Source organism: Protopterus annectens, chromosome 3.part1 (genome assembly GCF_019279795.1).
Source record: "Protopterus annectens isolate FY-2018-M chromosome 3.part1, PAN1.0, whole genome shotgun sequence".
Classification (NCBI taxonomy): domain Eukaryota; kingdom Metazoa; phylum Chordata; order Ceratodontiformes; family Protopteridae; genus Protopterus; species Protopterus annectens.
In genome coordinates this window covers 1004144075-1004158832 of record NC_056732.1, presented here as the reverse complement: position 1 = coordinate 1004158832, position 14758 = coordinate 1004144075, and the positions used below count along the sequence as shown (strand labels likewise).

The window sequence follows — 14758 nt, the reverse complement described above, 5'->3', positions numbered from 1 at the left end:
TTACTACTAGGCTAATTGTTCTTGTGGGCCATTCTAAGCCCAGCCAATTACTTCATGTGAAACTCAACCCTTGGACCTTGTGCCTATAAGTAGAATACCATAACCATTATGACAACCTCCTACCCTTACAGGCATATTTATATTCTTTAACTATATACATATTTACTTATTCTGATCTCTTTCTATCTCTGTATACTATGTCTTGTACTACTACTATATTCCTAGGTTTTATATTTTACCTATAATCCTAGTGTAGAATATCATATAATTGAACACTTATATTTACCCATAAATATTTGATACTCTGTAATCTAGTACTACTGTTAGAATCAGTCCTATTTTTTTCCTTGAATGTCATGTCTAATAGTATCTGAACAAACATCTGAAAAATATTTCCTTTTAAGATTCAAACTCTCCATAATAACTTGCTCTGAGATATTAAGTTTTGTTGTCATTAAAAAGAGACAATAACAGAGAAACCAATGTTATGATTATTTACTTTTAGATAAGAAGAATTAATCTGGACAGTTCTTAGAATTTTAAGAACTCCCGCAACATCACAAAAGTGATCATGACTCTAATTAAGCTACTTCAAAGGTTTGCAAATGAACAGTTTATCAGCGACAATTCACACAAAAAATGCTCACAGGTGAATCCTATCCACCTCTACATTATACATCAAACACTTCAAAACCACTAAAAAACAACAAAATAAATTTCAAAGTATGTTAACCACTAAAAAGCTATTGTATTTAAAAAATAACATTTAATGATTCAGTAAGCCCTTTTTGTAATAGAGGGCTAATATAAATCAGACTGCCATTTTTTTAAAGGAGACATAGCATATAAACTTGCATGAAAAGAATGACAGTTATGTGTGATCCAGGTTTAACTTGTAAAAGTGTAAATGTTACTGTACTTATTTGATAAAATTCCAATAATAACTGTTACATATGTAAGAAACTATATTTTCTATACTTTGTTCATAACCTAGCATAACATTCCTGGGTGCTACTGCATGTCAAGTATACTGTCAGTAGCAAGCATTCAGAACTATGTAATAACTGACAGTGGTTTAGAATGTAATTCACTGTTTTTTGCTTATTATCTGACTTGTATTCTTTGACATCTTAGCATATGATTCAAAATATTATGCCTGTTTACTTTTAGACAGGGAGTAGTAACCTGGACAGTTCTTAGAATTCTCAGAAATCCCGCAGCATCACAAAAGTGCTCATAACTTTAAGTTGTTTCAAGCTGGTTTTCATAATAAGAGCTTGAAAATGAACAGTCCATCAGTTACAATTCACATAAAAATGCTTGAGTGTGAATCCAAGCCACCGCTACACTACACATCAATCCCTCAAATTCCTCCAAAAAAGTGAAAAACCAACAAAACATTTTTAAAGTATTTTAACCACTAAAAAAATTAATGTAGTTAAAGAAATAACATTTAATGATTCGGTAAGTACTGTTTGTAATAGATGTTCAATATAAAGCAGACTGCCATTTTTTAAAGGAGACATGGCATGGAAACTTGCATTAAAAAAATTACAGTTATGTGTGATCCAGGTTTTACTTGTAAAAGTGTGAATGTTACTCCAATTATTTCCAATAATAACTTTCATATTAATAAATTATATTATAAAACCAATACTCTAAAACTATATATACTACACTAGATATACAAAACTATATATACTACAAAACTATATATAGTATATTAGGAATTACTCAGGGCTATAGCACACCAAGAAGAGGAGGAAATATGTGGAGTTGAAGAAGAATGGCAGCTCCTCAAAACAGCATGTGTTAGGACTACAGAACAGATATGTGGCCGAGCCAGGTATGGAAATAAGGTACATAAGGAAAGCTGGTGGTGGAATGCAGAAGTCCAGGAAGTGATCAAAAGAAAGAAGGAGTTCATAAAACAATGCGAGATAGAAAAGACCAACTAGGCTAGGAAAGAACACTGGTTGGCTAACAAAGAAGCAAAGAAAGGAGCTGCAATAGCAAAGACTAGGGCATTGGAGATATTCTATCAACATCTGGAAAGTGACTCAATAGGTGGTACAAAGAAACTATACCAGATTGCAAGGCAAAGACAGAAAGATAAAGAAGATAGTCAGACACCCTTCATAAGGGATGCCAGCAACAACCTGATCACCAGTTCGCAGGAAATCAAAGGCAGATGGAAGGAGTATTTCCAGCAGCTTCTGAATGAAGAAAGCACCACATAAGCTGTACTGCCCCAGAAACAACCTATGATGAGAGAAGAAGAAGAGGAGCCCGAAGTAAGAATAGCACTAAAGAAATGAAATCAGGGAAAGCAGCAGGCTCAGATGAGGTCACAGCAGATATAATAAAGATGTTGGGTGAGATAGGGGAGAAATGGCCCTGAGGGTACGCATAGCAGTTTAGGGAGACAGGCATACCCCAGATGACTGGAGAATAAACATACTCTTGCCAGTGTAAAGAACAGAGGGGACATCCACAACTGTGGGCAGTACAGAGGCATCATACTCCTATCACATTGCATGAAAGTTCTGGAGTGGGTGATTGATAAATGGGTATGCAGAGTAGCAGAATGTAAGATGGGAGATGAGCAGCTCAGAATCAGATCAGGAATCAGAACAACTGACCCAATATTTGCAGTGAGACAGACAGTTGACAAGAAGCTAGAGATGAGGGAAGAGTCCACATGGGCATTTCTAGACTTGGAAAAAGCATATGACAAGGTCCCAAGTAAGCTGATCTGAACAGTACTGCGGTGATTCAACGTCCCAGCAACATTGGTAGAATTAGTGCAAGCTATGTACAAGGACACAGTGACTCATGTACAAACAGTGTTCAGCCTCACAGAGGGGTTCTCAGTGGGAGTGGGTGTATACCAGGGTTCTGCTCTGATCCCACTGATGTTCATACTGGTGATAGACTACATTAGCAAACAGGTTAGATGGGACAGATCAACAAAGTTGCTGTATGCAGATGATGTGGCACTACAGGCAGACTTTGAGCAAGAACTTCAACAAAGGATAGGGGAATGGAATGCAAAACTGAAGGCACATGGGATGAAACTAAGCACAAATAAGACAATGGTAATGGCAGCAAACTGGGGAAATTAGATGAAGCTGAGAACTGAGATAGAAGGGAAGATAGTGGAACAGGTAAATAGCTTCAAGTATCTGAGAGGGGTGGTTGAGGAAAAAGGAAGTCTGAATTAAGAGGTCAAATTTGGAATCAATGGGGCTGCAGCCAACTGGCATAGAGGGTCAGGTGCAGATTATGACAGAAGAAAGCCAAAGAAGCTGAAAGGTAAGGTGTACAAAACAGTGGTACGGCTAGTACTACTGTATGGTACAGAAACCTGGCAGCAAAGGCAGAACAGATGTAGAAGCTAGAGATGATGGAAATGAAGTGCCTCAGAAGGGTGGTAGGATGCACACTGTGGGACAGACAAGGAAATGATGACTTAAGAGCAGAAGTCAAAGCAGCTCCAATTGCAGAAAAGATCGAAGAGAATAGATTATGGTGGTTTGGACATGTGCAGAAAAGCAGAAGACAATCTGGTGAAGAAGATTTGGGACAGACAGGAAGAAGGTAAGAGGAAACCAGGATGTCCAGCAAAGAGGTGGATGGATTGTGTGAAAGAAGATCTGTGACAGTCAGGCATGAGTTTTGAAGAAGGCAGGAGTGCGGCAGTGAATCGTGAGAGATGGCAACAGTTAATACGATACCCTGACCCCATGTAAAAAATGGGAAAAAGCGGACTGATGATGATGATGAATCACTTTTATATATATAAAAAGCTATGCTATGTTTTTTATACTTTCTTTATAATATATCATGTCTTTCCTGTGTGATATTGCATATCAAGTATCTTTAAGTAGCACACTACTGGACCATTTTAAGAACCCAGAATGTAACTTAACATGCCTCTTTAGTGTCATTTGTTGCATCTTGTATTATATTTAATTGTACTTTGCTCAGCTATGCTAAGATATCAGAAAGTGTGCCACCTAACATAAGTTTCATCATAATTATGATGGATTTTTAATAAAATGAATGGTTTAATCTTTTAAACTTTAAATGAAAATAAGTGGCTTTAATTTCATATATAGCTAAAATATTCAAACTATAACATTTTAAAAAGGGAACTAGTAACCATTTGAAGTAGGGACAGAAATAAATGATTTACCTTGTTTGTGTGTTTGTCTTTTGGCTTTTCCTGGTTAAGGGTCGCCAAAGCGGAACTCCAGTCCGCTAATGATTGGCAGTAGATTTTCATCACCTTTTCATCAGTATTCAAACACTTTTTTAAATTAATAAGAATTAATAACCATGAAATATATTGACTTTCATTTGTTCTTCAGTTTTTCCTGTTTTTGTCTTTTATTAACCAACCATCTCTTGTTGCATTTCTCTTCAAAGAAGTTGATAGATTCCAGTCCATTTCTTTTGTATTTTATAGGATTTTATTTTTCTGTATAAAATCCATCGCATCTTCCAAGGTGTTAAAAATCTTCTTTGCTTCTGGAAGGTGGATCCTTATTTTTGCTGGAAACAAGATTTGTGCTTTAATATTATTTTTCTTTAAGCTTTTAACAAGTGGCACACATGCTTTTCTCTTTGACATCACTAATATCGAATAGTCATTGTCAAATTTTATAGTATTTTCTTTAATTTTAACTGGATAATTAGTCCATGCAGCTTTTAAGACTAAATCCTTATTCTGACTTGAAAAAAATCTTACGATCACTGACCTCGGTGAAGGTGGGTTTCTTTTTAAAGATGAGTTGGAAAGTGATCTAGGTGCCCTTTAGATGCCAAAGGAAGAAGCTTCGGGCAGGTTCAAAGTTTTAGGCAGCCAGGTATTAAGGAATTGAATCATACCATCTCCCTCTTCCCTTTCAGGAATCCCATAAATCTGTTCTCTGAGTCTTCTATTTTTCCTGGAATAAGTTGTTTTGTTTCAGAATAAATTTGGTGTTGTTCCTATTTTCAAGTAACCTTCCATCAAAACTAGACATTGCCTCTTCTATACTTGAGATATGCGATGATTGTTGTTTAACAGATTCACTCAGCACTTCAGCTTGTTTTTTACATTCCTCTTTAAAATTGTCTATTTTGCTTTTTAATGTATCTCTCTTTACAGGCAATTCATTGATTTTACTTAATATAGCCTGTATGTCTTTTTTTGCATTGTTTGTGTCTTTCGGTTAGGGGTCGCCACAGCGGAACTCCGGTCCGCTAATGATTGGTAGTTGATTTTTACATGCCGAGTTACCAGCCCTGATGCACAACCTTCAACGAAGGTACGCCCATTCACGCATGTCTCCACGCAGAAGACGCTCTAGCTGAGAATCGAACCGGACAGCGTCTTACTGTGAGGCAACAACGGGCTTAGAGTGGCTCATTCTGAGACAATTAGTTCTTTTCAGTTTTCTTGACAGGAAAAAGCAACTAAAATAGTTTCAAACTTATTTTTGCAGCAAATCTTTCAGCAGATGTTCAACTATAAATCCATCAACGTTTGAAATGTTCTATTTGAGTTTTTTAGTAAAAATCCTGTTAGAGATGTTAAAATAAAGCAGAGTTAAAAAAACAGTGCTGTTAACTGCTCACCATCTTGGCCATGCCCCTAGGGATATATTTTTAATGTGTTAAGTTTATTAACTATGTCAGGATGGGGGATAGTGTCAAATGCCTTGATCAGCTCAAGGTATGTTGTGTGGAGTGCATGACTGCTGTCAACAACTTGTGGTAGTCTTCTGAGGGTTGGGGGTTAGTATAATGTTTAAGGTATTTACTTCATAGATGCAAGGTGCAAGGTTTGATTTTCACCTTTGGAAAGGAAATTGGCTAGGCCTAAAATGGCCCACAAGGGCAGAAGGGTTAGCACTTACCTGTGAACCTTTGAACAAGTTAATTAAATTTATTAGACAGGCATTATCCTTGACAAAGCCAAAATGCTGCAGTTCTAATCTGATGAGATTTTTTATATCATAGTTTATCAGTTTAGTAAAAATATGTTCCATGGCTTTGTAAATGAGACTTTTCAGGCTGATAGGGCTACAATTCACAGGGACAGTGGTAAGGCCACCTTTATGCAGTGACATCACTACTGTTGCTTCCAAACCTCAGGAATAAAGCTCACAGCTAAGATCAGTTAAACAGTTTAAGGAGACACTCTGTCATGGCTTGGTTAGTGCTATTTATTATACAGTCAGTACATTGTCAGTTCCCATGGAGGAAGTAGTGTTGATCTTGGTAAGCGCCTTCACTACACATGCTCTACTGATAATGGGGAGGTTGAGAGATTCCATGATATATTGACTTTGGAGGAACATCTCTGGGGTAAAATTGCATTGGATTTGTTTGCTAATATGTTGGCAATGTCTACAGGGACAGAATAGATAGTGTTTTTTCCTAATAAATCCAAAGCTATGTTAGGTGCAATTTCTTAGTCTCTTAACATAACTAAAGAGTGATTTGTAATTGTCTTCAGCTTCAGATGCTAACCTAAGTTCAAAGGACAACTCTGCAGATCTAATAAAATCTTACAAGTTTTTAACAATATTTCTGACATTATCTTTGATATGATGTGCTTTGATCTGCTGTAAACTTTAAGGAGTTGTTTTTTATAGACCAGTTTATGCTGGTGGACCACCAAGCTTAGTGGTTTGATTTTGCATTTCACATTATGTAGAAATGTATTTGGGACTGTCAGTTCTACACATCTAGCTGGGTGTAGAGCTCCTTTGAAAAGCTATGTGCTGTCCCAACATTAATGCTGATGTCACTATAAGTGGATTTTGAAACTTCATCATAGAATTTGATGTGGTTAATATGTCTGAAATCCTTGAATTCTGAGATATCTGTTTCAGGGGGGTTAGCGATTTTAATGGCGAAAGACACTAGTTTATGATCTGACTTAGTTGGGGAAATAGGTACCAGGGAAATAGAGGATTTAGAAGGCATATTCATAAGAAACTAGCCTAGAGTTTTATATCTCCTAGTGGGTTCATCAACAAGCTGGTTCAGAGAGTTTATGTTTATTAAGTCTAAGAACTAGAGTTATAGGTATTCAAGTTTGAACAGTAGTTAAAGTTTCACAGAATAATGTAGTTCTTGCTTATGGGGATTTTTATCAATTACATTTAGGAATTTTAGGTAATTTTGTGTGGACGTAAGGGGATGTCCTATAACAGACTCTACTCGGACAGTTGGTCCTATTTAGTGTGCTTGGGAGTTCAATGTGTTTGAGGGTTTCTGGTAATCTGTCTGGAGATGATATGGTTCCTAACACATAAGGAAATGCTGCCACAATTGCCATGGGCCTGAAGTTATGGTGGGTGCAAAACCTAGCTATGGAAGGAGAAGGCTTTCTCTACATATGAACCAAGTTTCACTAATTACACAAATACAGATGTCCACCAAGTGCAGGAGACTTCAAGGTTAAGGTCAGGCAGCCTGTTATTTAGACTTCTGACATTGGGCAGTACACCTTAATGTGAACCTGTTTTGGATTTAATATGTTAGTTATGTTGGATTACAGGGACAATGTAGGTTTTTACCAGTAAGCAGAAACCTTGGAATGATAGAAAAAGGTCATCCTGTTCGAAGCAAGTAGGACTGCCAAGCATCTTGTCCCATGCTGACATATAGTGGGTACCTGGAATAACACTAGTTATTTTGCCAATTGTTGAACCAACTATCTTTTGTCTGTAGCTAGGCATCATTCTTTAGGAAGGAAAAACTCTTCTCAGGACCAGTGTCTTGCCTACATCTGTGAGAAGCATAGAGAGTTCTGACATGTCTCTCGCTGCTTACCCTTTCAGGTTTTGCTTCTCAGATCATTCACTCCCACATGGATCACCACCATGTGTAGTTGTATTTGTCAAGTGAAGGAGTCTTAAGGGGCCTTGAGATAACAGTAATCCTGGCACCAGAAAGACAGCTCACTTTTACTTTGTCTTTGTTAAACCTAGTGCATGGAAAATCTGTGTGCCTAATTACGGAGTCACTGGTCACTAAAACATTTTAATTAATAGAGTGATCTGTTGTAATGGATTTGAGGTAATTTGACTGTAGGCAACTCTTTTTTAAAGGTGTGTTTGAAGGTGATATGGTGTAGGATTTTCATGGAGGCCTAGTCTTCATAGGTCTCGGAGTCTTTGGCAAGTATTTTTATAAAGTATCAGCTTAAGACATTTTATTGTGGCTTGTTGTAGAATGTGGTGTTAAATTGGGTTACACACAGCCTATGTTTTCTTGTGACAGTGAGGCCTTCATATTTTTTGGATATCTGCATCTCTCTCAGACACAAGTATTAGTGCTGAGTAAGAGATCATGATCTGTAAGCATAAGGCAGTTACTACATTGGCTGAGGATATCAAGTGGTATGAGGCTAGGTTATTTGAGGAAAAAGTTTATTAAAAAGAGAATCATGTATATTCAATAATTTTATGTTACTTTTACTAGTAATCAATGTATACTTGCAAATGTGGTCAAGGCCTTTCTGGAAGGGCATTCAGTACAAATAAGTGATAATGCTACTATGTAAATCTAGTGTTTATATAGCTGGTTGTGTCTAGATGGAATTATCATTAAGTATGAGAATTGTTATGCATTTTAAATATTAGTGTCTGAGTCCTTATACTTTTACTCTTTTACTTGTACCACTATTTTTGTATCAAATACACTTACAGATTGCTAATGATAATTAATTTTTACAGCTAACAAACTGGATTTAATTAGAAGTAATATGGTAACAAATCACATTATCAGTTCATCTGTAAAATAAATGATGTAATTTACTCTGTGCATCCCAGTAATCAAATAATTCACTTTGTACTTTCTGGTGACCCCGTTAAAATGACAGTCTTCTAGCGCACATAATAAATAGCCAGGTGAGACTAGTGAAAGCAAAAATGCAAAGAGGAAATACAGACGCCAGCTATTGTGAAATCTGGGAATGTAGGCAAAGGGATGTTACTTTATCATATATATGAAACTGTAACACATAGGAATATTTTGTATAAAAGAAAAAAAACTTAAAATATGGCTGTGAATTATGTCTTTACATCTGATGACTGATTTATGGTTCTCAGCTTTCTGTTTTACAGATGGAAGAGCATGCCTCCAAATATGAGCTCATTGAAGTGACACTCTCTCAAGTAGAGTTTTGTGACTGCTGCACTGATGGTCAGTAAGACTGTCAAACAGTAAGCTTGCACATAACACCAGGGGAAGAGTCATTCATCTTCAGATGGCAGCTGTCTTTGTGGAAGGAAGGAGGGAGAATTTTCCAGCTGCTGCATATTTAGTGGTAAATTTGGGGATGACAGACAATGGTGGGATGATGGATTTGCTAGATAGTGAAATTAATTTACTAGTCTATCAAGGCTACCTGAGAAGGAAATGTTTTGCCCTGGGGCTACTGTAGTGCATGACAACATTTTGGAAAGGGAAACTGCTGTCTTTTTAGATTTCATTAGTGCAGTGATTTTTTTAAAGAGGAAATATATCAGATCTAAAGCATGTATACTATTTCATGCCATGTGACTGGTCATTTTGACAGATCTCCTTTTTTACTCACCATGAAGATAGCCATGATAAGTTCAGTAGTGAGGTTTGGTGCTGTTTTTCTGTGGTCTGGTGAAATTGTCTGTTGCAAGTGTATATTCATTGTGATGGTAGGGGTATTCTACATTTGGGTTTTTCGGTCGCAGAGAGATGACTTCTGCATATCAATGGCACATAGGTGGTACATCTGAGTATTGGTATGATTCCTGTAACTCTGTTCCCTGTCATACCACATCAGCATTGATACTCATCTGACTGTAGGAGAGTGATTTTGCATGGTTTTAGATCAAGCCACAATCAGAATAATAATATGATGAGCTGGTGTGGAAATAAATGCTGTGGTCAATAAACAGTGCAGTGTCGCAGGCAATGCAAAAAATAATTATCGAATATAATTTCTACTTCATTGTAACACTGTAAATGTATAACCATGCAGAATAGAAAGTGATTGGTTACCCCAGAGGTACATAGTGGGACTCCATTCACTGATGACAGTAACCGTGGTTCATCTAATGGGCTGGTGGTACCAGGTATATAGTTGGGACTATTAAATGGAAATACGACAGCTATCTTTACTTTGGAAGCTGTTTGCAGATTTTACTTTGGCTGGTAGCCATCAGAAGAAGACTAAAGGATTTGCATCAGACAGGGAACATACTCAGGGACACAATCAGATGTCTGCTGTGGGGAATGTATAGTTCTTGCACTGATGTCTGTGTGCAGGGGTCAGAAGTTAGAAGACAAAAATATCCCTTCAGTATAATGGCTCTAGCATTTTAATATCCAGGCCTTGTCTGTTTCATAAGGAGTGAATGATCATGTCCAGACATCTGTGAGTTCTGGTTGCCTGTGATAACTTCAAAAAGGGTAAAATACAAAGCAATATCTACTTACCTTTTAAAAATTTTAAAGTTTCTAGAAACACAGCCACAGTTTCATTTAGGGAAATGAGTATTTATATTAATAACAGCACAATTAATGTTATCTCGCATGTAATTGTAACAGCTGAGAAATAGTGGATTGCAAGGTCAGCTCAAACTAGAGAATGAATAAACAAACTATATTCTTACCTCTTTAACAAACCACTGACAGAAAGCAGGTCCAATCCACTCTCTAGCATGGATACCACAGTCTATCCACACAGCACGCTTGTACGTCTGGCTTGTTTTGCCTAGCTATAGAATGCAAAAAAAGGGGGGGGGAGAAAGCTTTAGCGGTAGTAAGAACAGTTATTTGTAAATCATGATGCAGTCTAAGAAAGCACATACATTAGGCAACGATATGGTGACAGAACATGGTGACAGTACACTAGAAGATATTAATTTATCACTTTGGTACTTATTGCATACCAGTCGGCTGCACTTCATCCCAGAAATAACCTCTATTTCACTCTTAATGGATTTGCGACTAAACATTTTGGACAATGAGTAGGATTCAGGAAGAAATTATCAGTTAGTACAAACTAGCATAAATGCCTAACTCTGACTTGTAGTAATTAATGAACTGTGGTTCATAAAAGGGCATTCACTAGTACTTCGGCATTGCACAAATCAATAAAACAGATTTATGTCAATTTGACCTGATGCTGTCTAGCGAATCAGTATTCTGCCAAGGTAGGATTATGAGAGGTTTCTCCTGGACAATGAGCAATGTGGGTTACATTATGGTTGGTGAAGGTCCTTTTGACCAATGGACATTGAATAAATAGATGGAAGGTGAGGTGGCATGTAACAGTGCTCTTGGACAAGGAACATTTCTTAAAATAAATGCATGTGGGTCCTTTAGATACTGAGAACACCACAATTAAAGGACAGTGAGAGGGTGCTTCTGGGATAAGCAAATGTGTCTGAACCTGTCATTTGGGTGAGAAGGGACCACAGACAATAACCAAGGTGTATATCAATCCAGCCTATATGAGATATACTTCTACAGAACAAACATGCTATTAACTAATGGGGGTGCCCCAGGACAATGAGCACTTTTTTGAAAAACAGTTTTTTTTTAAATGATACATACAAAAACTTCAGGAAAAAAATACAATAAAATGCATTACAGCAAGCCATCTAACAAAACAATGAGTAACAAAAATAATAACAGGCTAAAAAGGAGTAAAATGCAAACAAAAGCAAAATAACACATCCATGATGACCTCATCTGTGAATACTGAAGCTGTACAATCAATAAAATAATCATATAGTTAAAAGATAGGGAAAAGGGAGCTATTCACATAATTGTCATAGGAGCAAATCTGCTATCAATAGCTAGTACTATAGCATTGTCCATACTAAGTATGATATTTATTTCAAATTTCCATGCCCCTACAAAGCCCTGACTGTACACATGAAACATATAATCAAGTAGTATGCCATATCAGAGACTTGTCTAATAATGGTGCTCCACAGAATCCATTAATTCTTGTCCTGTAAGTCTTCATGAGGACCCACTATCTTGCTGCCTTCTAGTCTATTTAACAGTCATCTTAGCACTACTAGAGTTATTCTCAAGTTGACATTCCAAAGTCTTTATTTCATTTAAGATTATCTGTAGATCTTTAACCACAGAGCAGCCTTTATTCCGCAGACACCTTGTAATAATCATTTTGTCCGCTATCATAATCTACTGCAGAAGGTCAAAATCCTGCTTTGGAAAACTGATGTCAGGTTCATAACCTGGAAGAAATAGAGAGTGTAAAGCGTAACCTGACCTGGACGTAATTCTTCACAGAGTTCAATTAAAGCATTCTTCAACAAATTCAAGTCTGGACATTTTATTGTACAAGTTAACAGCGGCACTGACTTTTTTTGAGGATCACACACAATATCAGCAGGTAAAATATTTTTTATTTGGTTGTAAGGCTGACCTTTGAGTGAATATCTGCCATTTATTTTACTAGGATGTATAAAAACTATGTGATTGTTAATAGTTATTTACATGCTGAGTTTTTACCCTTTACATGTTAGAAGGAACATGATTAGTCAGAGCATCTCATTTGATTTTCTAGAGATGTGGATGTAGTAAGCAGCAGGTACCTTCCAATTTTGAGAACGAAAAAAGTGGTTGTGGCGATACGTTTCTGTGTTCCTTTGAAAACAAGCCAGATATGATGGTTATTCGTAGTATGGATGCAAGAATACAAAGTTGTGGTATTGCAAGTCAGAATAACTCCAAACTTGAAAACTTGAAAAACAAGTTCTGATGAAGTCCATGTCAAGTAATGGATGAAAGCGCTTAACTCATTTATTTATTATCTTACTTTTCTTTAAATAAAAATAGTTTTGTTTGCAGTGTCCCAGATGTACTCGACAGTCAGTGTTTTTCAAGTATGGATGCAAGAATGGTGAGGAATCTTATCAACTGTAATCTAAAAATGTTGATGAGGAATGAAGATCTCTTTAGGATGTAGGAATGGAACTCAAATTCCACCCCCCTCCACAGGTGACAGCGGTACCGCCACTCCCACCACCACCATGCCAGAGGCACTCAACACATCAGGGTCTCAGCCTGCCATAGTTGCCTCCACAATCTCTGCCTGATTTGTACCATTTGCATCAAGTACCCTGCACTGGAGGGTGGTACTATGGTACCTACCAGTAGCAGTGCAAGAGAAGATGGTTATTTTGTCACCCATCAGAGCTGCCTGTGGTTGTGGAGGGAGATGATAGACAGGAGGTTGGATGCCTGCATCTGCTGCAGTAAGACCATGTTCCATCGACTTATCAAGTTTTGTCCCCTGCCCAGCACTGACTCCACTTTCTGAGCCAGGACCCAGTGGTGAAATTTCCCAGGGTGACAAGTAATCTCGTACTGAATTTAGCTGGCAGAGACTACATCTCAAGCACCCAGTCCTATCGCCCAACCTGGTGTTCCTGTCCCTTTTGTATCTATGCCCACAGCATATATTGTACAGTCCTCTGCTCACCATTACCTTCTATTTGTCTAACACCTCCTTCACTATCGTGTTCCCCTTCCCTCATTGTGTTATCCCACACACTATCAGTCAAGTTTGTCTTTCCCTGCCACCTGACTTCCCTCTCTTACCAATTTCTTACTTCCTGACTTCCTTCCCCAGCTTTACCCTCTCTACAAAAAAAAGACATCTGTCCCACAGAAAATGTTCGCACCCAAACATTTCATCTTTCCAGACATTTGACTAATGTACACATGATTGGCAAGGTCTACTTTTCCTGATAAATTATTGAAGATTGAAGTAATTAAATAATTGCAACAATTTTTGGATTTATTCAGAATTATTGAGCTAAGAAGTCGAGAGGTATGCCCCACCCCACCTCCATCCTTCGTATTCTTTGTTTGCTCATTTTATTCTCTATGCTCTGCTTTGTCCCCATTTTCATTTCTGCCTATACTCCCATTTCCAACCTTTAGCCTTGTCAAAAAATAAATAAGCATACCACACACACACACACACACACACACACACACACACACACACACACACACACACACACACACACACACACACACATGCCCAAAAAGGGATTACATAAAAAAATAATCTTTCTGTGGTCAGACTTTGCATGTCAGTTTACAGAGAGCAACGCTGATGCTTGTATATAACCAAAGAGAAATGGCACTCCTCATTAAATGGCAAAAATGAAGTTCAATCCTTACGCACTGCAGATTTTGACACCAGTCATATAAATGAGCTGTGCACTGCTATACGTCACCATGAAATATGAAACACGGTAAAGCTCATGCCTTTAGTTTAACTGCTTCCATGGCTCATTTTACTCATGAAAGGATTTTTGCAATATTAGTGCAGTAGATGGAGGGATCTAATCCTCTAAGGGTTGTATGTTGTTTTATAATATTCAATGCATGGTGTGTAAATGTGTCACATTCCTTTGTAATGTGTATTTTCTGATACCTTCAGTCTGTGTGTTTCAGTGGCTCCCCATGCAAATGCACTGGAAGATTGAATATCATTAGGAAAGACAAGGTCTCATGTCCCTTGAGGAGTATATTTCTTTTCTTGCTGACAGTCAACAAATGTGTTTCATTCTCTTGAAATGCATGTTTTCTGGTGCCTTCAGTCTGGGTGTTTCTGTAGCCCACCTTATTAATGAACTGAGGATGTAATGCAAGTGGACTAAGCTTGTGGGTAAACTCCACTCAGGGTTTCATATTTTCATTTTAATGATATTCACATTAA

General features: G+C 37.4%; 1 protein-coding gene across 2 annotated transcripts in view; it reads right to left on the bottom strand.

Annotated features, from left to right (window-relative positions):
• Positions 1 to 14758, bottom strand: part of CPA6 (carboxypeptidase A6) — a 1209807-nt gene that overhangs the window by 410130 nt on the left and 784919 nt on the right. For both annotated transcript variants that reach the window (XM_044067161.1, XM_044067162.1), the window contains one exon: positions 10659 to 10763. In XM_044067161.1, coding sequence (XP_043923096.1) covers positions 10659 to 10763 — 105 coding nt within the window. The remainder of the gene's footprint in view (positions 1 to 10658; positions 10764 to 14758) is intronic.